The 25263-nt window shown below is 56.4% G+C and overlaps 1 protein-coding gene across 1 annotated transcript; it reads right to left on the reverse strand.

The window, feature by feature from the left end:
• Positions 1-115: 115 nt before the first annotated feature.
• IP6K3 (inositol hexakisphosphate kinase 3) lies at positions 116-23920 on the reverse strand. The gene is made up of 6 exons (XM_065913323.1): positions 23742-23920; positions 13591-13963; positions 6542-6749; positions 5372-5547; positions 3935-4110; positions 116-1254 (listed from the first exon to the last, which is right to left on the reverse strand). The coding sequence occupies exons 2-6, from the start codon at positions 13775-13777 to the stop codon at positions 835-837; spliced, it is 1167 nt and encodes a 388-aa protein (XP_065769395.1). The 5' UTR covers positions 13778-13963; positions 23742-23920; the 3' UTR covers positions 116-834.
• Between the last annotated feature and the right edge of the window lie 1343 nt (positions 23921-25263).

Below are 25263 nucleotides of genomic sequence, written 5' to 3' on the forward strand. Positions count from 1 at the left end.
CTGTCCAGCCGTCTTGTAAACATTGAACCTGGTTTCCTGGGTCCTCCAGGGGCCTCTCTTCTAACTCCCCCTCCCCACCCCCACCCCCAATAAATAAATAGAAAGCAAAGAGTGTAAGTTCACATCTTTCTTCTGCGAAGTCCACCCCCACCGGAAGCTGCATTTCATGGTCAGAATCTGGCAGAATCATCACTTCCCATAGAACCTGCCCTTCCATAGGCAAAAACTGGGAAGCTGGAGTCTCGGTTTGCCAGTGCTGTGTCTGGGATTGTCCTTGTCCATTTGGTACCTGGGGTCAGAACTGGTGAGATGGAAGCTCTGTCTCATGTCTCCCTGCCCCACCTACCACTCTGAGGAAGGTAAGAGACATTATTAGCCTCTGTCTGCCCCAGGAGCCAGCAGCCCATGCGAGCAGAAAAACCACAAACTTGGGAACACATTATTCTAGGCTTCTTCAAGGAAGGTTTTTTTTTTCCCCCTCACAGCTTGTGAGTGCGCAGCATTACAACAAGAAAGCCTCCTTCAGTGCAAGGGCTGCAGAATCTCGCTGTGACGCTGGCCCCTAACTCCTCTGCAGCTTTTCTTACTCCAGAAAGGCACCGTTTCATCCTCACGTGCAGCCTGTGAGGGTCAGCATGAGTGCAAGATGCCAGGGTACGTGCATTACCTCCAGAGCTGGTGTCCTTAGCAGCTGTTAGTATAGCCTGTCATGTGGAGAGATGGCTTTTGAACATAGATATAATTATTACAGACACATCTCAGAGGGGCCTAGACTACCAATAGGTCCCCTTGGAGAGTTCTTCTCTGGAAAAGTCCAGATGGGCCCAACAAGTCTCATTGTCCCTCATGAATACCTTGCAGGATCTGGATGAGGTTTTCCAGGCCAAAGATATAGCCTGGATCTGGTCCATCGTAGGTGGTGTGTTCGTTCCAGGAGCCTTTGTATGTTGTGTGAGCAAAGTCGATCATCCGGACGTCAACTTTGATGACGTTGCTGCCGTGTGGCGTCTGTGGAGTCTCCTGCCCATCGTAGATGATGAGAAGGGAGCTAGAGTAGAACCGGTATGAACTCTGGCTCCTAATGACCGAGAGGAGGGCCTGGAGCTGGCGCTGGATGGGCTCCAGCAGCTCCGTCCGGAAGCGGGTCCCATCGTGCAGGAACTGGTAAAGCGCTTGCCTGAAGCCCTCCACTGAGAGCTTTCTTCCATAGTACTTGTCTTTGCAGAGAAAGTGCTTCTTATCGCTTTGATAAACCTTACATTAAAAAGAAGATAGAAAAAAAAAAAAGAAGATAGAAAATGTTAAGAATTGCAAACTTAAAAAAAATCACATCTGCTACAGAGGCGTCTCAAGCAAACTTAATACAGAAACACATTTCTAGAGATGCCGAGCAGGAATGGCTGCAGTGACTGGCACGACAATCTTTCACCAAGCACCAGTGTAAATTTTACACTTAAAAATGTTTTCTGTGCAAGCCGTTAATAGAAATCCAAGGTCCAAAGATCCTTCATCCTACAGAGGTGACCCTCTGCCCATGAGGAAAAGGTTTGGATCTCCTTTCTTGTGAATTTCCAATGTCAACCGCCAAATCATGATTTAAGTCCTGGCTTCTGGCCCTCTTCAAACATTAGCAAACCCAAGCCAGAAAGCTTTAGTGGGAATCTGAAATCATAGCCAATGGCCTTGGGAAGCCAAGTAAATTAAAATTTCCCCCAACAAAGTTTATGAAGTCCTTTCTCTGCAGATTCTGAGGAAATTGTAATGGCTCCAGGGGTGGAGTGGGGTGAATTGTTTGAAGATGGAAAGAGGCTAGATCAGGTGTGCCTGGAGTTTTCAGGCGGTGGGTGATGTTGAGGGGAGACTGGATGTTGAGGGGAGCGGGCTTTGTGGGCTGGTGGCGCCTCTCCTTGGCACCAGCTCTTCCCCAGTCCTCTGTCACGTCTTGGCCACCAGAACGAAGCAGATGGAGGAGAGATGCTGATGGGGGAACAGTGGCAGCCGCCCTCATTTCATTCAGATGGCAAAGGCAGGCAGAGGGTGAACGGAGGCCAGTGGCTGGCACAGCCAGAGGGGGGACTTGGCACTGCTCCTCCTGGCACACCTGGGAAGGGCTGCCTGTACCTGGCCATGACAGTTTCCCAGGGCTTCCCTGCCTTCAGATGACATGGTATCTTTACAGAAAACACGGGTGGGAACACAATCAGAAAGATACTATAGACTTGGTGTTGCCTTTGGAGGGTTGAAGATCAGCTGCTAAATTGGCCCGTCCTAAACACAGGATAGGCCTCAATTTCCAAATAAATCAGACCAATTTCAGAAGGTTTGGGGTCCAGAGAGAAATTCCATTTACACCACAATGCATCACACTCCATCCTCTCTGAGAACTACATTCCAAGCTTTCCTAGAGACATCTGTGCCTCAAATTTATAGACTCGACTTCCAGTTTCAAGGGGTGGCAGTTTCAATTAAGGAAAGTGATAGTGTTTACCATCAAATCCTGTCTGGTTTTGCTTTGAGTAGATAGATTCTAAGAGGGAACCAGTAGAGAAAGTTTATTTCCTCCTGTTCTCCTGTAGCCCCAGCCATAAGCCACATCAGAGCCGCAAAAATGAAGTGTGGAGTCTGGGCAATAAGAAGTTAGCCATTCCTTTGCTGGGCTTTGCAGCTTATGACCTTACCACTTTGTTAGCTAGAACAGGTAGTAAGAAGCAGCAGCAAAGGCAGAGTAAGAAGAGAGAATGGCTAATATGGATTTGAAAAGCTGACTGCCTCCCAGCTTCTGAGAAGGAGAGGGTTCAGCTTCATCATTCAAGAGAATGAGGACCCCACGGAGCACACAGGGAAGTTTTCCCTCAGTTCTCTCCCAGCCCTGCTCACACACTGTCATCAAAGTTCTGCTCTCAACATAGGCAGGACCTACGTGGGCCAGGCTGGAAATTTCCAGCTACCAGAGACCCTGAGATGAGTTTAATGCTGGTGGTTTTTTAATTTTTTAATTAAATATTTAAAAAATTAAAAATTTATTTTTAAAAATTTATTGATCTACAATGTGTTGATTTCTTCTGTATAGCAAAGTGATTCAGTTATAGATGTAGATTCTTTTTCCTATTCTTTTCCATTATGGTTTATCATAGGATGTTAAATATAGTTCCTTGTGCAATACAGTAGGACCTTGTTGTTTATCATTCTATATATAACAGCTTGCATCTGCTAATCCCAAACTCACAATCCTTTCTTTTCCCACTCCTACCCACCTTGGGAATCACAAGTCTGTTCTCTGTGTGAGTCCATTTCTGTTTCATAAAAGTTCACTTGTGTCATATTTTAGATTCCACATATAAGTGATATTACATAATATTCGTCTTTCTCTGTCTGACTTACTTTGCTTAGTATGATAATCTCTAGGTCCACTCATACATCTGCAAATGGCATTATTTCATTCTTTTTATGGTTCAGTAGTATTGCATCGTATATATGTTCCACATCTTCCTTATCCATTTATCTGTCAATGGACATTTAAGTTGTTTTCATATCTTGGCTATTGTAAATAATGCTGCTACGAACATAGCGGTGCATGCATCTTTTCAAATTACAGTTTTGTCTGGGTGCGCCCCCAGGAGTGGGATTGCTGGATCATATGGCAGCTCTAGTTTTAGTTTTTGAGGAACCTCTGTACCATTTTCCATCGTGGCTACTCCAATTTACATTCCTCCCCAAACGGTGGGATTTTGACACCACTGTCCTGAAAAGTGCTCTTTAAAAAAACCCAGCATGTCCTGGATCAGGATATGTGTTTCCTTGGGGAAAGAGGTGCCTGGCCACTGCCTCCGTTGCTCCCACAAAGTGAAGGCAACAGTGTCTGGTTTGGGGACACCCTTGCCTCCAGCGGACCTCCCGGGATGCCCAGTCCTGCGGTTGTCCCGCCCCCACCTACCTGCATGCCGCAGATGCGCATGCCCAGATGGGCCGAGGTGCTCTGCGCACACTTCCGCATGTGGCGGGCCTTCTTCTCCTCTGAGGCGTCGTCCCCGTGCTGCCGGGTCCCCATCTTCAGGTCTAAGATGCAGGGATGCTTGTACTGTGACACTACATTTTCCAGCAACAGGAACCCTGGTCGCGAGGCATTAAGGAAGTCTTCCTGGGACACAAAGGCCACTTCCCCGCAGGAGGTGGTCAGGGGGGCCTCTGAAGCCTGCTGGAGACTCCCCCCGCTGAACCCCAGCCCTTCATCCCCATTTCTTTAACTACAGACCAGCCTGTTGTCGCTATGAAGAATTCAAGGCATTGACTTTGCAGGCTGCTCTCATAAGTCCATTTTTTAGAGAGAGTTTATTAGGATGTGAGCTTCTTTTCCTTTCCCTTTTTGCTCTGAGGTAGAAATTTAAATGCAGGCGTGACATCCCCAGCAGGCCATGCCCAATTTACATTTTATGGCAGAAAATCAGAAGGCTAAAACCTAAGTCACTGAATGGACCAGTACATTTTGGGAGAAGTGCCTTGATGTTAGCTTCAGAGATGAGTTGCAGGAATATTAATTTCAGCCGAATAATTATCCTGCAAAAAACTTCTTAGGGATGCAGATTGCAGATGTCTTAGTAAGTACCGCAAAACCAGCCACCAGTTCGTGGGAAGGAGCCCAGTGGTGACAAAGGGGGCCTTCCAAGCCTGAATATGCTCCCTGAGTTTGTGGCAGGCCGAGGGGGACCGGAGAGTACCTCTCCTAAGGGGCCACCCCGCGGGTCCCTCCCTAAGAGAGGGGCCGTGCTACATTCTCACCCATCGGCTCCGTGATGGCTGTGGGGAGGATTGGGAGCATGAAAAGGAGGTTGAGTTATGGGGACCCACCTACTCACTGAGTCCCCCTGGCCCCCCCTCAGTGAGGCAATCATGTTTCCTAACTGCCCACAGAGACCCCAGCCCTGCCCATCCTCACTGCCCCGGTGGCAGAGACATGACCAGTGACCCAACAGAGGCACTCTCTCCCCCCGCCCCATCTGCCTTCCCCAGCATCTGACTTCTGTTTGCTTTCCTGGTGGCTCTGCAGGTCAAGAATCTGCCTGCACTGCAGGAGACACAGGAGATGTAGGTTTGATCCCAGGGTCAGGAAGAAACCTTGGAGGAGGATATATCCGTGCCTGAAATATCACCTGGACAGAGGAGCCTGGTGGGCTACAACCCAAAGGGTCAGGAAGAGCTGGTCACAACTGGGCAACCGCACACAGCACAGCTCTCCTCCAGGGCCCAGCTTGGGGCCCACTCTCCCTGCCATCCCTGTCTCTCCCCCGACCTGCCTCAACACGTTTGTCTCAGTCACCCCTCCTTGCCCCCTGCCTCCCCCACAGCGCCGTGCATGGTGGGCGGGCGAGGATACGGTGCCGCTGGTTCTCCGGGTACTCGGCACACAGGCGATGCAGGTGGGCCCGGTGGCAGCGGAGACCCCACGGGTTAAAGCTGCCCTTCTCCATCAGGTTCCCGTTCGCGTCTTCCACCAGCGAGGGGACTTGGGCCTTGAGGTGGAGCTCGGACCTCAGGAGCGCCGTGGCCGGGCTGTGGGCGAGGGGCACGCACGGCGGTCAGGACCCCGGTGGCTGGCAGGGCTCTCTCGGCTGGACCAGGCCATGGACTGCCCCTGGCTACCCTCCAGGATGTCCCCCAGGACCTCAGTGCCCCCCTGCCCTGCTCAGGCCCCAGGCCAGGCCAGGCTGCCGGCCTCGCGGGGTCTCTCTAAAGTCCATAATAACTCATGCAGCATAGAGGGGGCAACCCTGCCTGGGATCAGAAGGCTGGGGGTTAGGCTGTTCCTGTGGCCTCATCAGGGGTGAGAACCACAGACCCACGGTCCACCCTCTCTCCTGCCCTCTACATCTCGGCTCCCCGGGTCTGTAACAGGGAGATAATACACACTGCTTCCTGATGCCAAGCCAGGAGGCTTAATTAGATCCGCTGCGCTCCTTGGGGAAGGGAGGTACTTTCGTTGTATTAGTTCCCTTTTGTTTCCCATAAATGTTTAAAATTCCCCAGGGATGCTTTTCTTCTGAAAAGGGTCACCTTTGGAGGTTCTGGAGACCTCTCCGAGGACCTCAGGTGCCCTGAGCCGCCTGCGTCTCCAGGGCCGCACTGGCACTCGGCCACTAAGGAAGAGGATTTCTAGAGGCATTAGCCACACTTTTCCTTTATGCCAACTGTTCTGGGGCTTCTGCTCTGCACATCTCCCCCCTCCAGATGCACTCCATGGTCTCAGTGAAATAGATATTTAATTAAACAAACACACACTGAATGCCTTCTCTGTATAGGACTCGGCACGCACATCCACTTTCGAGAGGAAACGCATTGAAATTCTCCCTCCGGAAGTGGCACCAAAGAAGGTGCATTCCTTTCTTTGGTCACAGGGGTTCTGCTCGACAGAGCCCTCATCTGAATTGCTCACTTTCTCGGCTCTGGTCCCAAAGGGGAGCCGTTGGCCTTGGCACGGGCGTGAACAGTGCTGGTCCCGGTTAGGGACGTGCAGCCTGGCTTCTGGCATCCTGCCACGTGGCCTCACCTCTCCTTGAGCGAGTGTACCAGCTGGGGGTGCTGCCACTGGGTGAGGGGGAGGGCGCCACCGCCAGGGCTCTGCTGGAGGGTCTGCCATATGGCCACCGCTGCCGACTCCGTGGAGACCGTGAAGGGCCCCCGGTTCTCAGTCAGGGGGCTGGCAACCAGGCTGAGATGGCCGCGGCTGTCCTTCCGGAGGTGCACGGTGATGGTGCCTGCAGAGGGGGAGGGATGGACACGGTGCGATGTCCTTTCGAACCACAGTTTAATGGCAGTGGTCAACCTGCCCCCTTCCCCAGCTCCTCTCTCTAGAGAGTGCTCCGGGGACTGGCCTGACACAGATCCTGCTCCAGAACGAGCCAGAGCCATGGGGCCTGCCGGAAATGGCCTTGGGCTGATGCTGGCACGGCCCCTGCTTCATGGCCTCTCCCTGCCCCTTCATGCTTGAAACAGGGCAACTGCGTGCATTTATTTCATCCTCGCATTCCTGCACCTCTGGACACAGCCCACATCACCCAGGCACCCCGTGGCACCCCATTTGGGCCCAGCCTTGGGGCATCTGAGCTGGTCCTCTGCAGAGAAGAGCCCCACCTCTAAGTGGCAGTGAGGGAAGTTGGAGTGGGGGGGGGCATCTCATTCTGTCTCCGTCATCACCCTTGCCTTCCCCTCCACATAATCGTTATCTGAGCAGCTTCTTCCAGGAAGCCTTCCTCTAACAGCCTCCTGCCGCCCGGGCTGCCCCTTAACTCAGCCTTTCCACGTCCCTGGCTTTCACACTGAGACACGTGATGCACAGCCCATGAGGATTATGGACAGAACATGGTTCTTTGATAGAAAATAGAAGGCATGTGAGATTTTTGCCAACGGTACCTCCTAACCACCAGTGTGTGTTTGTCTTAGTTTTGGCCATGTCACAAGGCCTGTGGAACCTCAGCCCCCCAACCAAGGACTGAACCTGCAGTTCTAACTACTGGACCTCCACGGAACTCCCTAACCCCTGGGGTTTATACTCCAAGCGTGACCTCCTCCTCTGGACGCTGGCTGCAACAGCAAAGGATGTGTGGACCCCCGGGAACCCGTGCACTAGCCGGGCTTCTCCTCTGGGACGTTGGCCAGGCCAGGTCCTAGGCTCTGGCCCCATATCGATGGTTCTGTGGTCATCCCCCATGGACTTCTTGCTCTGATGGCAGGGTCCACGCCTCCCTCCGTGGGGCTTGGCATCCAGTGGGTGCCCAGCCTTGCCAGAGTCCTGGTGAAGATGGAAGGTACACATGGTCCTGGCCCAGGAGACTGCCACACGAGTGGTTTTATGAAAACTGACTCTCTGTAAAGTCCTTGTTGCTCCCCTTCTCCCTGCAGCTGGTGCTCTGAGGACCCCTCTTGGCTCTCTCACCTACCAAACTGCCCTCCGTCTCTCTCCACCCTGCTTTGTGCCCGAGGGTCTGACTCTGGCATGTACCTGTGGCTTCCTTGCCTGCCAGTCGGGCCAGTGAGGGTCACCGGTGACAGATGGGGGGAGAGGAGGAGAAAGGTTGGGACCTTCATCCCTTGGGTTCCCTCCCTGCTGCCCCATGGCTCACCCTGTTTCTCTCTGGCCTCCTTCTTGCCAGGTCAGCTCTACCATGCCCTCGCTTGACCTTTCAGGCCCAGGGGTGGTTGTAGCTTTCCCGTCCTGCTGGTCCCTGGCTGCCTCACCATCCCTAGTTGTTCCTCTTCACCTCTCTTTTTTGGCCACGTGGCATGCGGGATCTTATTTCCCCAACCAGGAGCTGAACCTGTGGCCCTTGCCGTGGAAGCACAGTCTTAACAATTGGGCCATCAGGAAAGTCCCCCCGGTTGCTCCCTTCATCCTGTGTGCAGTTCTGCCGATAGATCCTTGAAGAATTCTCTTCATTTAACCCCCTGGCACGTGCCACTCATTTTCTGCTGGGACCCTGACAGGTGGGAGGTTTGCCTGCAATCGCGTCCTCCCAGGTGTTTATTACCTCCCCCAGGCACTGGGTCACCTTCCTGGCCTCTAAGTGGTCATTTCTGCTGAGCCAGCCGCCGAGGCGGCTGCTTTCCGTGCGCGTGGTCCTGCCCGCCCTCCTGGGCTGCTCAGCGCAGACACTCCTTTTCAGGCCTGCCCTGTCATTCTGCACGTCGCTCTCCAGGCCCATCTGCGCTACTAGCTCAGCGGTCTCCCTGGGCCAGGCCTGTCATCTCGGGTTCCCAGAGCCCTGATTCTGCGGCCTGACGGTGACCTTCGTTTCCCTCCAGTTCCTTAAAAATTCTGTTGTTCCTTAGCTCATCCCAGGCCCCAGTATCCTGTGGAGCAATCGTGATGCTAATGGTCACAGCGCCCCTGAGCGCAGCATTCTGTCCTTCACCTGGATTGCAGCCTGCCTCCCTGGATGGAGCCCACCCGTGCTGTTCTTGCTCATGAGAGCAGGGGGCTGGTGGCAGCTGGGGACACAGCACAGGAGTGATAATCACTGCTGGGTCTTTTATACCTACTATGTGCCAGCATTATGTGCGTTTTGTTTACTGCTAACTTAGTGTCTATCGCTAAGCCTGCAAGGCGTTGACTGTGGTCCCTGAGGCTCAGAGAGATTGAATAACTTGCCTCAGGTCACATGGTCCGTAAGGGGTGACGGCTGTGCCAGTCGTGCCAGCCGTGATTGTGGGAGGAGGAACAGGCTGCCACACGAAGCCCAGGATCTCTCGGGAGAGTGGGGGTTGTCACGCTGTGTTTACCCGAGTGTGGTTGATGAGGACACTCCTGCTGTGTCCCCAATCACCTTTGGCTGGTCATTCTGTTCCGCGGGGGCAGACAGAGCGGCCACAGAGCCACCACCTCAGGAGAGGCGATCAGCGTCAAGCCCGGAAGCACCGAGAAGCCCAGGACATGGGGCTTCGTTTCCGGCCTTGACCTTGCTGTGCTGGTCCCAGGAAGGAGGGCTGACGTGGGAACCACACACCCCACCAGGCCCCAGAGCCCGCCCTCCAGGTGCCAGGAGAGGGGGAGCCCCACGGCCTCTGTGCTGGTTCTTGGGGGAGCTTCGAGCCTCCTGGCCTCTCGGGGAGGCAGGAATGTGTGCTGGCCAAAGGCAAGGCCCTTTTGGATCTCACAAAGTTCAAGTACCCGTCTGGTGGACCCCCGGCCTTTCACATTTGTGAGGCTAAGGTGACGGGCCTGCCAGAAACCAAGTTCCTGGGGAGCCCTGGGCCCAGGGGGCCTCCCTGGAGGGACAAGAAATGTGACCTTCGCCTGCTTCTCCAGACTCCAGCTCTGGTCTGATCTCATCTGGTCTGAGTGTCAAAATAGATGGAGATGAGCAGAGGTGCAAATAATGCCAAACCAGTGAAACCCAAAAGTCATTTCTATTTGTCGTGTCGTCAGCGCGACCCAGCCAGACTCCTGTCTCGCCTTCTCGCTCCGTCTCCCTGCGCTCCTCTACCTGGCTCCCTGTCTCTCTCTTCCTTCCCTCTCTCAGCTCAACCCAGCCCTTCCCTCTGAAACCTGAGACAATTGCATAGAGTGTCGTCCTAGTCGCTCAGTCATGTCAAACTCTGTGCGACCCCATGGACTGTATAGCCCGCCAGGCTCCTCTGTCCAAGGGATTTCCCAGGCAAGAAAACTGGAGTGGGTTGCCATAACCTTCTCCAGGGGATCTTTCCAAACCAGGGATTGAACCCAGGTCCGCTGCACTGCAGGCAGATTCTATACCATTTGAACCACCAGGGGAGCCCCATAGCTCATGTGACCTTGCAAACAATCTCGAGTTGCCTGTCCTTGACAAGAGCAGCCACTCAGTGGGATTCAGACTCCTTAAGGTTTGGATCATTCCTTTGTCAAGAGCCTTGTTGGCCCCAGCCTGGCCTCTAGCTCGCCTTGGCTGTCTCAGATGCCCACAGGCTCCCAATACACTGCTACCCCTGCCCAGCCAGGTGGGTGGGAGACCCCAGCCCCATCTGCTTGCTCACCAGCCCCCTCAAGCACCTCGACTGTGACCACGTCAGCCGGGCAGACGGGAGCGCTCCCTGACACACCCAGAGCATCTCAGCAATTCTGATTTGGCCGAGCAGCTTCCGTGAGTATTCTGTCATGTATTTATTTTTAAGCTCATGAGGACATTAATTCGCCGACGTCTGTAATATGAATCTGGCTCATCCATTAACCAGCTGGACCTAGGAGCGTGTCCTCGCTTGCCCGAAGCTGAGGGGAGGAGGGACAGAGTTTCAAGATGCTCTCATGTCCGAGGAGTCCAGGAGTGCTCTGGGCCTGGGGAGGCTGCCCTGGGGAACACAGTGCCTGCCCAGCACCCCAAAGCCATCAGCGTGCAGGCGTGAGATGGAAGAGAGTGGGCTCCGGGGCATGTGGCGGCCGCGTCAGCAATGGCCCCTCTTTCTGGGCTGGTCCCATCAGAATGGGAAGGGAGACCCCTGCAGTGGCCTGTGGGCACTCAATTCACTAGCTAAGTGACCCTGGGCAAGTCACTTCCCCTCCCTTGTTGGACTAGACGGCTCCGAGCACTGGCGTCTGGGGAGTCGTCTCTGCAGGGATGGTCACTGCATCAGGGCCGGGGGCTGAGAGGCCATACTCAGGAGCCAGACTTGAATCCTGGCTCTGTTCTGTGGGCTGTGTGGCCTGAGGCAAGTTGGGTGACCTCTCTGGGCCTGTTTCTTCCTCCATGAAGTGGGGATGACGGGAGTACCTTTCCTAGAGTGTTGTCATGGTTAAACAAGTCAATCAAAGAAACAACTTCCAGGGTGTTCGGCACTGAGTAAATGCTAAAAGTTTGACCAGTAGTACTTTTCTTGATTTTTTTTTTTTTGGTCGGGGGTGCTGCATTGAGTCATCTTTGGGATCTTAGTCCCCAACTATGGATCGAAACCGTGCCCCCTTGTAGTGGATGTGCGGCATCTTAACCACTGGACTGCCAGGGAAGCCTTGGCATTACTTTTCCTATGGGGGGAAGGAAGAAACCTGCACAGCCCCAGGCCCTTCAAGGGACCCTTTCCCATGCCCAGACCCGACCTTCTTCCCTCCTGCCCCGGGGGTCCGAGGGCACGCAGGCCCCACTTCTGGGCCTTTTTCTAGTGTCTCCTCACATGTGTGTTTCCTCGGGTGGCGCCTGCACCCTGGCACCCGGCGGCCCGTGGTATGGCAGATGAGGGGATCAGCGCTCCTCATCGTCCAAGCCTCGCATTTGGGCATCAGGCCAGCCTGTGGGCTCTGCCTCACCTTCACCTGCAGCTGGGCTGCGTGGTCTCCCCTGATGGATGTCCTGGGCCTCCCTGACCCGGCCCCTCTTGACTTGTTTGCAACCATCGTCTCCAAGTGAGGACTCAAATTAATCTACGGAGTTAGCGGGGCTCCGAGGCGGGGCGTCGGGGGTGAATACCAGGATGGGCCCAAGCTGAGAGGGGCGCAAGGCAGAGGATGGGTCTGGACAGCTGGCCAGTGCCCGAGGCTCCCCAGAGTGGGGCCGTCCACGCCGACCCGGGAAGATGGGGAGCAGGGAGGGCCCTGGGGTGTGGCTGCTCTTCCACTTCCATGCTCTGCCTGGGGTGGCCCTGGGAGCCAGTCTCGGCTCCAGAGCTGCGTGCGACCAGCAGGGAATGCTGCGGGCAGCGGGGCCCCCCTCCCGAGATCCGGCCGCCCCTTTGCTGGCCTGAGTTCGCTTGTGAAGGGAGAGATGTTAACTCCAGAGGGTGCTCTGACAAGGTGGGGGGTGGCCCACAGCTGACGGCAGCACTGGTCAGCGGCCCCAGAGGGCCCCTGGGAAGCTGTACGCCAGCCTCCCACCCCATCTCTCGTGTGTCTCACCTCTGACTCTCGGGAGGTCCTGGCTGCCCACGACTGAAGCAGTGCCCAGGGCTCAAGGCCTTGGGCCCCTCTCAGTGGGTCTGAATCTGGATGCTGAATACAGATTCCTGGGCTCTGACCCAGGGATTCCGATTCAAGGTCAGGAATGGGGCCTGGGAGCCTGCCTTTACACACACACGCACACACACACACACACACACACACACACACACACATACATCAGTGATTCTTGGAAAGCTGTTTGACCCCAGATCATACTTATGAGAAACACCAATGTATTGGGTTGCCCAAAATATTCATTTGGGTTCTTCCATAAGGTGATATGGAAAAACCAGAATGACTTTTTTGGCAAACCAATAGGTGGGTCCCCTTCTTCCCAGTTTTCTCCATCTTTGAAATACAGGTAAGTTTTTAAGTGACTTGTCTGAATGTTATCATCGCTTTCACTACAGATACTTGCACAATGAGGGCATAAGCTTGAGGTCACAGGTCTAAAATCCTTTAAAGGAGGTCTTTTCTCTGAGCATTCCTTACTTTGTGGGGTTGGCGACTGGCAGAGTCATGCCCTGAGCCCTGCAAGCCACTTTTTCCAAAGGCTGGGGGTGGACACAACAGCCTGGCCCATGGATGCCAGCGGCCGCTTGGAGTGCCCCCCGCAGAGGCCAGCAAACAGCAGCCCTGCCCACGCAGCCTTCTCTCCCCAGACCTTGTGCCCAAATCCGGAACACACACTGGGGGAGCAGCCTGCCCCCTGGCTTTGCCCCTGGAGGACAGTGGGGATTCTGGTTTCCCAAACCCACTGTGAACCGACTCCTCCATAACCTGTCCCAGACCCAAGGCTCCCGCCATCCACTTGGGTCACCCAAGGGAGCGTCCTGTGTTTACCCGTCCTGTGTTTACCAACCACAGTCGTAGGACCCGGGCACGGCGCACCTAAAGCACAGACCAGAATGCTCCATGAAGGTGGGGTGGGGCTGCGGAATCACCTTATCCCGTTCTCAATCCCGCAAAGACTGGTGGCTTGAGCTAATTTACAGGGGATGCCAAGAAGCATTACACTCCAGGGCTGGGGGCTGCAAGAGTTCAGAGAACCTGGGGCGGTGAGGGCCAGCAGCTGTGCAGAGGGGCAGGTCTCCATGGAAACCCTACAACACACCACGGCGCTTGAGGAGGTGGAGGGGGCATGCAGAGAGGCTGGGCCCCTTGGAGGGGCACCGCCTGCAGGGGACTGCTCGGACACCCACCTTTGTACTGCGGGGTGAAGCGCTTCATGGCCAGCGGCAGGGACTCGTAGAACCTCTGTTCCCGGGAGATGAGGGGCTTGCACACCGTGTGCTCATCATACTTCATCACGCTCAGGTGCCCCCCGACCTGGTGCAGGAAGGGCTCCAGCGGCACGCCGGGGGCGTCCGCGCTGTCCTGCACCACCATGCTCCAGCGTGGGAGGGCGGGGTGGCTCCCTGCTGTCCACAAGAGGAGGGGGCGTCTAGGGCTGAGGTCGCAGCTTCCCGACAGAAGGTGGGCTGTTAGCAGTCCTCAACTTTGCTTTTCTTGGCCTTTCCTGTTGGCTAGAGCACAAGAGTCTTCCTGGCTGAGGGCTCTCGGTGGTGCGGGTCCCTGGAAAACAGAGGAGAAAGGGAAGGGATGTGAGGGAGACCGTGTGTGGGAGGAGGGCACCCAAAGTTCCCAGCCACACCCCCAGGTGTCAGACAAGACCGTACACAGGTGTCCATTTCTTCTGGAATCGTCTGTTACAAGCAACTGCTAACAGTTTCCACCTCGGGGGAGCAGGGCTGAGAGGGAGACTTTTCACTAAATACTTTTTACAAGTGCCTTGAAAATATTTGAATTTAAATATTAAAACATTCAAAAAACAAAAAACTCCAAAAGACAGTCCCTAAGATTATAAGCTTGCAGAGTGTAGTGAGCATGTCTGAACTGCTCATGTCCCATGGCTGGCCTTCCCCTTTGGAAACTTTGATCCCAGCCCCAATGAGAAGAAAGTCCCTGCTGGTGGGGACTCAGTATCCTCCAGGGGCTGGAGGGGTGCAGGAATGCTTCATTTTGATATAGCATATACCTAAGCTGGGCACCATCTTGGCCCCACAACATCATTGCTGTGTGACCTGGGGAAGTTACTAAACCTCTCTGGGCCTCAGTTTCCCCATCTATAGAATAAGGTAACAATGATACCCGCCTCATGGAGTTAGGGGCAGAATTGAGATATAAAGGCTATGAAAATGTTAGCCCAGTACCTGGAGTTAGGTGCTCAATAAATGTGATCTATCATGATTATTTCTAGCATTATTGCCCAGGGGATCAGATTTTCTTACCAGCCTTGGGAGGGCCAGCTCTATCATGGATGCTTGCAAATGAGAAAAGCGAAGCCTGTGATGGTTTGCTGAGCCCACCTCGGGCCAGGAAGAGGCAGAAGTTAGGCAGGGGCTCCTGATTGGGTCCCCTACCGTCTGCTTGCCCTTCACCCTCTATGAGGTCCGGCCTGCCAGACCTCAGGCAAATGCTGGAAACTCTGGCTGGAAACTTGGCCCCTAAAGACATCCTGACTTTGGGACTTTGCTGGTGATCCAGCAATTAGGACTCTGAGCTCGCAGTGCAGGGGGCCCCGGGTTCGACCCCTGGTCGGGGAACTAGATCCCACATGCCGTAACAGAGTTCACACGCTGCAACTGAAGACCCCACATGCTGCAACTAAGAGACCCAGTGCAGCCAAATAAATATATTTTAAAAATATAAAGATATCCTGACTTTGTCTCAGCAGAGAGCCAAGGAGACAGTGCCAGGGGAGGCTCTTGTGGCCGCATTTGTCATGTTCGAGAGGACAGTCCCGCGGTGGTGCCGTCACCATGGAGTTATTAATACTCTCCTCTGCTGGACTCCTGGCCGAGGATGCAACCAGGCCGGGCAGTGCTGGGCATGAGCAACTCTCTAACTGACCTTCAGTCCAGACCATGGGCATGGCTGGCTGTCTCCACGCGCAGCAGTACCTGTCACTCTGTTCAAGCCCCCGGCTCAGAGAAGTCCCACCATCCACTTGGACCTCCAGCGCTGGGAGGCATTGAAAGCCTCAGCCTGGCCTGTTCACGCCCCTCCACCACGATGTTCCTGAATTGATTACTTCTTGGCAGGCCACAGAGCTCCCCTCGGAAGGGAGAGGGGGTGTCTTCTGCCTGTTTTGTGCAAATTGCTTTGCTGGATGCAATACTAAATCACAACTAGGGAGTCTGGGGGTGCTGGGGCAAGGCCTTGGGGTGGGGAGGACTGGGGCCTGATGGTGAAGGCTTTCCCCAGCCCTGCTCTGAGACCCACACCCTGCCCACCACCACCCGAGGCGAGTCCTCCTTGGGATCTGCCCCAAGAGCTGAGAGAAGTTGGGAGGCATGTAAACGGGAGGAGAATCAGGGATGGGTTGATACTTTCGGTCTGGTTATCGGATAAGACATCACAGTTGCGTGGCAAACCTAATCCTCCCTGCAAACTCGGCCGAGGCAGGAAGGAGGAAGGAAGAGAAAAACCAAGGCAGCCCAGTGCCTCTTCTCTCACTGGGCTCACTTGGGTGCCAGCCTTTGCCAGCTGACCTGTCCCCAGGTCAGGGAGGCAGAGGCGCTGCTGGGAGGCACAGGGACAGCCCGCCCGTGAAGTTCATTTATATCCTCTGCTGGGAGCCGAGGCCCCGGCCTGCACATTCTCCCCGGGGCCCATCGCTGGCCAGGCGCGCACTCACCTCTGCGAGCCCAGCTCTGCTGGGGGAACCCAGGTGGAGTCCCCAGCAGGCCCTTGTGCAGCCACCCAGGGCGGCCCCTCACCCTTCTCTCCCCTCACCCCCTGTCTCCTGAGGACCCCTAAGGACACAGATGTTACCTTGCAGTGTGGTGTGGGAGGAGATGACAAGGATAAATGGTGACAATAATGGTAACAGTAAATGGTAACAAACACAACACAGGCAACGTTCCAGGTGTTTTAGGCACCTTCACCCATGTGGGCCTCACAACTGCCTGATGAGGGAATTAGTAGTATCAGCCTTTCATAGGTGAGGAAAATGAGGCCCGGAGAGGTTCAGTAACTTGCCTGTGTGCACCCAGCTACTAGGAGGAGACCAGGGATTTGAACCCAGGTACACTAGCCCAGAGCACGCTCACCCGCTGTCCTGCAGAGATGCCGGGGGCTGCTGCTTTTCTACATCGAGAGTCAGGAAATTGAGTCCTAAGGAGGCTGGGACTTGGCCAAAGTCACTCACAAGCCACTGGCTGTGATGACACAGGCTCTCGGGCTTTCTTGTCCTCAGGCCTGCTTTCTCCTACCCTGACATCCTCTGGCCAGCTCTCCCCCCACCTGCTATAGTGAGTGTGTGTCCCAGTGGTGTCTGGGGTCCACACGTCTGCAGAAACCAGCATGAGGGGTCAGGTGAGGCTCCCTGGAGCTGGGCCTTGGTACTGGCCTGCGTGGGGCTTGCCCGCTGAAGGGGCATCAGCTGGGTCTGAGAGGCACTGTGTTCCCAGAGCCTCTGTCCGGTCACTGCCACCCCCACGGTCAGACGTTCTCAGGGGCCCTGGCCGAACCGTCTCAGGGAGCCCAGATCAGCCAGAAGTCCCTCCAAGATGGTCCACACACAGCAATGCAAACCCTCCTGCCCCCAGGCTTGGCGGCAGCTTTTTAAAAACGCTGGACTTGAAGCTGGGGGAAACTGAGGCCCTTCCGCTTAAGGGTCACCTTAGGGTGTGGCTTGGGGGAAATATGAGGGTCCTTGGGCTCCTGACACACCCAGATTGTGGGAAGGGGCGCAGGGAGAATGGAGGAGTGTGGGGGGGGACGGAGGGATGCCAGGGTTTCGGAAGGGGGTGGAGGGCACAGAGGGGACCAGGGGGATGGAGGGGCGTGGGGAGGATGGAGGGGCATGGGGAGGACGGACGGATGGACGGCAGGCACAGGGAGGACGGAGGGGCAGTGGCTTAGTCCCCCGGGCTCCTGCCTGAGCTGGACAAGTGGGTTTGCTGCCGCTCAGGGAGCCACTCTTTGGCTTCCCCCAGGCACTGACTCTGACCTTGGATTCCCAAGGAGGCTGAGGTTTCCATCCGTCGCTGTGGGACTGAGCTAGCGAAGGCCTCCATTTACCCCATCCCTCCTGCCAAGTCCAAGATGAATAATTCAGGCTGACAGTTTTCTCAGCCCAGACCTGCCTTTCGCCACTGGCAGACACTTGAGTCAGTGGCCAGAGCCTCGTCCCTGAGCAGTGCCTCTGGGCCCGGGAGCGTGGGACAGCAGTCCGGTGCCCGGGTCTGCTCCAGGCCCCCCACCAGCTAGCTGAGACCCCTGGGGTGAACGGAGGCTTGGTTTACCGCCCACTGCCACGACCTTCGCAGGGTGCGGATGCCGGAGCGCGCGGACGCCGGAGCGCACAGCCCCCTTAGGAGAGCCCGTTTCCTGGGCGTCCTCAGCGCTCGGGCTTTGTCGGCGCGTGGGTGGTGCCCAGGACTGACCTCTGTGACTCGGCCTGGGGGCTGGGAGGGTGGGCAGGGCCTCACGGCCCCTCTGACACCCGACGGGCTCCCTTTAGTGCTTTGTGGGGAGACGCAGGGCCCTCTCCCCAACCCAGGCCTCCTTGCAGACCACAGCCCAGACCTCCGGCCCAGAGTCAGTCCTGAGAGCTCCCTGGGGAGGGGGCGGCTGAGGGAAGATGGAGGAGGGCGAGCCGGAGGGCGAGGCGCCCCAGCCCAGGGAGCAGCGGACAGAGGGCCTCAAGTCCCTGTGTCCTCCTGCCCTGACGCTGGGTCACATCCTGAATGAAATGACTCCAGGACTCACTCCAGGAGGACTCAAGGGGTTAACTTCTCTAGTGGGGCCCGGCCTTGGAGCTGGCTGTCAAACGAGGCCCTGGACCAGCTGTGGCGCTACAGAGAGGCCTGAGTGGCGGCCAGCCCGCGCTGGGTGGCTAGATGCTTCCTGGTCTGGAAGGAGGGTCACGGATAGCGTTTGGCTCCCAGGGTGGGGACAGAGGACAGCAGCGGTGAAGCCAGGCACAAGAACAGAGGCTACCCATCGAGCTGAGGTGGAAGAGGGCGTCGTGGCTCAGGGCTCGTCACCACAGGTCAGCACTTGTCAGTTCCTCTTCCTGGGAGCCTTGGTGGGTATCTGAGTTTCCCCACAGCCTTCCCAGGTGGCGCTAGTGGTAAGGAACCCGCCTGCCAAGGCAAGAGACGTAAGAGACGTGGGTTTGATCCCTGGGTCGGGAAGATCCCCTGGAGGAGGGCATGGCAACCCACTCCAGGATTCTTGCCTGGAGAATCCCATGGACAGAGGAGCCTGGCGGGCTGCAGTCCACGGGGTCACAAAGAGTCAGACACGACTGAAGTGACTTAGCGCACAGGCACACCACCTCTCCCCACAGGCTAAGCTGGAGTTCATTAAAAATTACAGAAGGTACACCTCGTCGAGAACTAGTCTCTCCCTTTTTAGGGAAGATGGCAGGTGAAACCACAAACTAAACTTGTAAGGGTTCGACTTGGACGAAATGAGTCACGAACTCTGTCTTTTCGGAGGCTGTCAGCTCCTTGTATCTGGAAACTAGTTGGTTGACTGTGGTTATTGTCCAAACTGTTTACACATATCCTGTTTTTTATTTTTTTTTCCCCTGCAGGAACATGGTATGACTGCACTTCCCTTGTCCTCTGGAGGTATGTCGGCTAAAGCATGATGTGGATGGGAGTGACGGATGCCACTTCCGGGAGGGGCATTTAGAGTAAGCAGTGCCCCACATACTCTTTGCCTGGCCAGGGTGATCTGGGAAGCAGAGTCACTTCCTGAGTGACTGTTCATGACAGAGAAAGCAATCCGGGTTATATTAGGCACTGAGGTTTGGGGGTGTTTTTGCCACACAGCATAACCTAGTCCATCCTGACTAATTCACCAACTCACAGCCAGATACCCAGTATGGAGCAACCTCAGGTTTGAATACATCCTCTGTGTTGTAGCCACTCCTGTGAAGCATCCACAGCAGACCAATGGCCTTACAACGTCCCCCTCTGCTTCTCAGAATAATTTTCAGATGGAGACTAGTGGAAGAGCTTTCCCAGGGTCCAGAGAGTGAGCACCGGTGCTGGAATTCAGCCACAGTGAATCTGTCTCCTTCCAAAGCTGATGGCCTTCTGCCCCGCCATGTGGTCTCCCTTCTAAGGGAGGGGGACCACCCTGGCTTCCTCTGAGAGTCCTGAGGCCTGCGTGGGGCCCAGGCTCCCGTCCGAGACCATCTCTGTGCTGTGAGCCTCAGATTCCCACATTAGCAGTGGGAGCCCGCTGGGAGCTCGCACTTGGCAGGGTGGTGGGGGTGCCATCCCCGGGGGCAGGGTTCCACGAGGAGCTGGGCCGTGTGGACTCACAGTGCCACGGGTGGAGGGCTCCCATCCGTGGGCCACTCAAGCCCTGACCCAAAGCCACACCATCAGCGCCAGCAGCATTATCTGCAGACTAGGAAAGCAATATCCACAGCTTGCGATCATTTCTCAAGTGTATCTAAGTGCTTCAGTGTTTACCAAAATACAAATTCATTTAAAGGCATTATTGAGTTCCTAGTAGTTTTTATCATTGTCTATTTTCTCAATCAACAGATACTGAACGTCTAATGAATATCGCAGAGGGACTCCTAGGGAACAAATTAGGTTGAAAAATGAGTCCTAGTTAGAAAGGTTAGAAGAGTTACTGCTGAGGGACCCGGGCAGGGGTGTGAGACAGGGAGATGGAGTCTGGGCCGGGGGGAGCTTGAGGAAGGCCTGTTTCAGGGCACGTGTGTGCAGCGAGCAGCAAGAGGGGAAGGACAGGCAGGGAGATGGGACCAGAGGGAGGGCTGAGCGGGGAGGCAGAGGTGGGTGCTGCTGGGGTCTGAGCAGAGGAGGTCTGACCCCCCATCAGTCTAGGCAGGAGGGGGTTCCCTGAGTGCGCCAAGGTATGAATGCTTTCAGGACTGCGTCTCAGTAGATCCAAGGGGGAGATGTGTGTTCTGGGGAGAAGATAATTAAGAAACAGCTTGCAGCAAAAGTAGACTGCAAAATAAAAACGTGTCGGCCAGCAGACTCAGAAGCAGCATGGTTTATGGCCTGCCCTCTCGCCTCTGAAGCTCTAAGGTACATTTCGCAGGCCCCTCAGAGCCAGAGGTTTGGTACAAGTACCACTCAATGTCTCTGTGATGCCCAAGGGAGCATTTTTTAATCTATTAGAGATGAGAGGACCCGAAAACCATTTAAAACCACTTAGGTTGGAATGGGCAGGAGAATTTTGGAGTTGCTCACAAGGCAGAGGGCTGTGTATCATCTGGGGCCATCCAGGCTTGGAAGGCACAAGATTATTTTCTGGGGAGAAAAAGAAATCAGGTTTTTAAATCCATCCTAGAAACGACTCAAGGGCTGTGGGATGGCAAGCCCCATGGTCTGCATGGCCCTAGTCCGGTGGGATCAATACTGAATGCTGGGGACATCACACATCACCTTCTCAGTTGTGGCTGAAAGATGTGGCTTTGGAGAGCATCTATTTCCCGGGGAAGGCTTGATTTCCAGAGTCACAGAGCAATACTTCATTTTCCTGACTTATTTCTGAGCCGATGTTATCCTTTGAGGGAAGATATTCTTCCCCATCTCCTTTTCTCTTAACATTTAAAATCTCCCAACGTTCCTCCAGCTTGAGGACCTAATGCGATTTTAATACAGCTATTATTAGTTTAGAAGCCCTTCAGCCCCTGACAAATGTCCGTAGCAGCAGCGACGATGTTTTGAGCTTGCTGTCAGGGCGGGAGACACATGGGGCAAAGATGACTCAAGAGGCCAGCGCTCCTGGAAGGGCTGCTGGGGCCAGCGGGGGTGGGGAGGGGTGGGGTGGGGAGGGGCGGGAGGGCTTCTGTCTTCCCAGCCGCAGTGGAGCCGGACCTCATGACAGCACCTCGGGACCTCGGCCCCTCCATTCCCGGGCACGCTGGGCACTTTGCCTACAGCCCCTCCCAGGCAGGCTTGTCTCCTGGGGACCTCTCCCCCCGGAAGCTTGGATATTGGAGAAGCTTGGAGGGACCTTGGACCCTCCTCCCAGGGTCTTGGATATTACTAGACATCAAGACCACATTTTCCAGCCTCTGACACCCTTCCCCACACCTTCCTCTAAGTCACATGACCAGCCACCTGCTTTACGAACCAGAGAAAGACAGTCTTGTCAGTGGTTACTATGGAATCTTTAGGACTCTAACAAGAGATACGTTTTTTACGGTCAAAACACAACAGTGGGGGTGGAACAAGCCTACGGTATGTGCATGTGTGGTCACTGTCCTTCAGGCTGTGGAGCTGAGCTGGGCGAGTGTGAAGGGTGAGGCTTTGCCCAGCAGAGGGCAGCAGCAGATGGGCCAGAACCACCCAGAGAGGAGGCACTTGGACCAGCAAGCTCCGTGGCCCAGTGACTAGGGGCCCTACTCCAACTTGCTCAGAGCTGGCATAGTGGCTGAAGGGCCGGTGAGGCGCACTGCTGAGGAACGGGGTGCCCGGCTCAATTCACAGGGGAAGGACCTCAAAACCAGAAACGGGGGCTGGCTGAGGAGGTGGGGTGGGGGTGCTGGAGGGTCTAGCTGAGCAGAGTGGAAGCGTCTTCAGCATCTACACCCCACTGGCTCCTTCCCCTGGGATGGGGGGACCCCACGCCCCCTTTGTCTGCCAGCCGGGCTGGCCTCCCCCACCTGCTCCCTGAACAAGCTGGTGCCTGATGCTCATAAAGTTGATTGCTCTTCCCTGGTGGCTGCTGATGAAAAAGACAGCAACCACGTGGGGAGGATGTCTTAGGCGCTGTGCTTGGAGCTGGAGGATGCAGAAGCAGGCTGTCGACCACAGGGGGTGTGGTGGGGGGGAGGGGCTCAGCCTGGCCTGCCGCCCCTAGGAGGTCCTGGGGCAGAGCACTGGGAGGACCTCCAGGGGCTGCAGCCCCTTTGCAGAAGAGGGGTTTCTCAGATCCCCGACAAGCTGACTTTGTGGGGGCATGAGGGGGCGAAGGTGCCTGGACATGGCGCAGTGGAGCCCGGAGCCCTGGGTCTGCCTAGACTGCCCGCCCCTTCCCCTCCGGGCCTCAGTCTCCCTCACTGGACTGAGCTGCTGAGCCAGCCCTGTTCTCACCCTCCTGTGGGGCAGCCGGCATTCAGTTCAGCTGGTCACTGGTGGGGGCGGGGGGGCGGGGTGTGGAACGGGGGCGGGGAGGGTGGGGGCTGGCTGAGATGTTACCAGACTGAAAGCGGGGTCCTCCCCCTGCCCCCAGCCCCATTGGATCCTCGTCTAAACAAAGCATTGAACACTATTTAGGATCAACTGGGAAAACTGGAATACGGCCTGGACGCATGGGGAGCCAAATAATATCGTCAGTGGGGTAAAGCGCTGGGGTTACATAAGGACCTGAACTGAGGTGCTTTGACGGGAAATGCTGTGACGTCCACAGATTACTTCAAAATACCTTAGCCTTAGTGAACACAATGAAGCAAATGTGGCAAAATTCAGACAAATGGTAAATCCAGCCACAGAACATGCAAATGTTCATCGTGTCTTTTCTTCTATTTTTTTCTTGTAGGCTTAAAGTTTTTCATAGTAAAAAGGCTAAAAAATAAACCAGTAGCTCTTAAAAACCGTAGAAGCCTGACTCTTGCCTGGTGGGATCCAAATCTCCTGGGAGGGACCCGCCCTGGATGTTTTCAAAGGCCCCAGAGAGCCTGAGGACAAAGGCAGGCTCAGGTTCAAGTCTCAAGTTCCCTGGGGGTGGCCCCAGGAGAGCCCAGGGGGAAGGGGCCCCTAAAGACTGCCCCTGCCCGGGGATACACCTCTGTGGCCGTGTCCACCCCCGCGCCCACTCCACCCCGAGCCCCGGCCCCGGCCCCGGCCCTGGCCCAGCCCTAAAGGTGCTGGTGTCATCCGGTCCCAGCTGCTGGGACGATACGTGCCGTTCGTTCCTGGGGGCCCTTGCTGCCCAAAGCTCCTGGGACAGCTGCCCAGCATGAAGGGTTAAACTCAGCGAGGGCTGGGAGACTGGCTCCAGCCCCCACGCCTGCCCTCACAGCGTCCCTGAAGCCCCGCCCTGCCACCTTCACGCAGGAGCCCAGATTCCAGAACAACATGGGGGGGTGACTCCTGGGGGAGGGGAGGGCAAGCAGAGAGGAGCCAGTGACAGGATTTCTATGCTGCTGAGCTGTGCCAGCAGCCCCCAGGCCCCCAACACGGATGCACACGGACACACTGGTGGCCCCTCGGGGTCAGTGGGGCTGACCTCTAGTCGGGGGGTCCACCCCTGAGTCCCACGGTGTGAACAGGCCTCTCTCCCGGCCCTGGCACCATCAGGGCCCTCCCTGCCCACGCTCATTCCCCATGGCAGCACTCACTGGAGCCGCACTCCGGGCGGGAGAGAGGGGTCCAGCGAAGAGCGGTCTTCCCGGTCAGTGACCACCAACCGTCGTGCTGGGCAAAGGTCCTTCCCAGTGCCCCAGTAAGGAGAAGCCAGCGTCCACGATAGCACTGGTGGAGAGGTCTGCCCAGACGCAGGTCTGCCCGCGGGGCTGGACTGCAGAGGCCTGGGGCGGGGAGGGGTCACCTGACCCTCGGGGAGGGCCAGCGGGCGCTGGCTGGCGTGGGCAGCTGTCAGCTGGTGTCGGGCTGCTCTGGGGCAGGGCCAGAGGGCCTGGGAGGGAGGGGAGGAAGGGGAGGAGGGGTCTGGAGGGATGTCAGGCCCTAGGCACCGAGGGCCAAGTGCCTCAGGCCCCTGGTTAGCTTTTGGTCCCCTGTTTACGGGGTCAGGCTGGCATGGGGGTCGTGTTCTCCCTCCCCCGGTCTCCCCGCCTCCTCCCCACTCCCGACAGCGTCACTGCCAGCTTGCCCCGAGCAGTGGCTGCCAGAGAGAAAGACAGTCTTGGGCAAGACATTCAATCAACTGTCAGCTTGAGGACAAGCAGTGCTTCAGGTGTTTTCGAGGCCCTCGTGGGTCCTGGGTACTCGGCTAGGCTGAGCCAGGAACCAGCCAGGACAGGGCCTGTTGTCAGGGGATTAGTCAGGGGTTCGGTGAGTCATAGGGCAGTTCCAGGGAGGGTGTTTGGGGAGAGGACGGGGGCGTGGTGTGTGTGTTGGGGGGGCGGTGCGTGCATGCCGTCACCAGGCTGGGGGAAGCAGGGAAGGTATCCTGGAGGAGGTGACCTGGAGGAGGAGGAGGGTCATCGAGTTTGGTGTGGGGGAGCGTGGCGAGGAGAGTGCTCGGAGGGGCGGGCGTGGGGGTGAGGAGGGATGCCCTACAGTCCTCTGTCCTCAGCGTCTCCGGAGGCTCCCAAGGGCGTCCTGCCGGAGAGAGCCGGGCGCCGCTGTGTGTGCAGAGGGCTCGCTCTGGCCTGCTCTGGGGGGGCCTGGGTCGCGGGCGGACAGGCGGATGCTGAGCCGCAGCTGCTGTCCTCCAAGCGTGTCCTGGCCTGGCAGGGAGAGCGGGCGTGGGGTGGAAGCAGCAGGCGGGTTCCTTAGATGTTGAGGAGGCAGGCTGGACAAGGTCTGCGTGGGGGGTGAGTAAAGGACAGAGACTCAGCAAGGGGCAGACTGCAGGCCCAAGTGACGCTGGACCAGGTATGAGGCAGGCCTGAAGTCCGCCCCTCAGGTGCCTGCAGCTAGCCTGCACTCCTGGCCGCGGTGCCTCTGGGTGCCAAGCGGTCCACTGCCCTGACCCAGCCGGTCCCTTCTTGGTGTGTGAGCGCTTTGTCTGCTGAGCTCTGCCCAGTCCCCTCTGCCAGCTTCCCTCTTGGGGGTCCTGCCTCTCTCTCACTCTGGGCCACATCCCCTGTGTCCTGGTTCCCAGGGCCCCCTCCCCGCCTCCTGGTCTGACAAGCCCCCTGCCCCACTACTCCTCGCAGAGCTCTCGCTGCAGCACCA

The sequence above is a fragment of the Muntiacus reevesi genome, chromosome 20 (genome assembly GCF_963930625.1).
Source record: "Muntiacus reevesi chromosome 20, mMunRee1.1, whole genome shotgun sequence".
In the NCBI taxonomy this organism is placed as follows: Eukaryota; Metazoa; Chordata; class Mammalia; order Artiodactyla; family Cervidae; genus Muntiacus; species Muntiacus reevesi.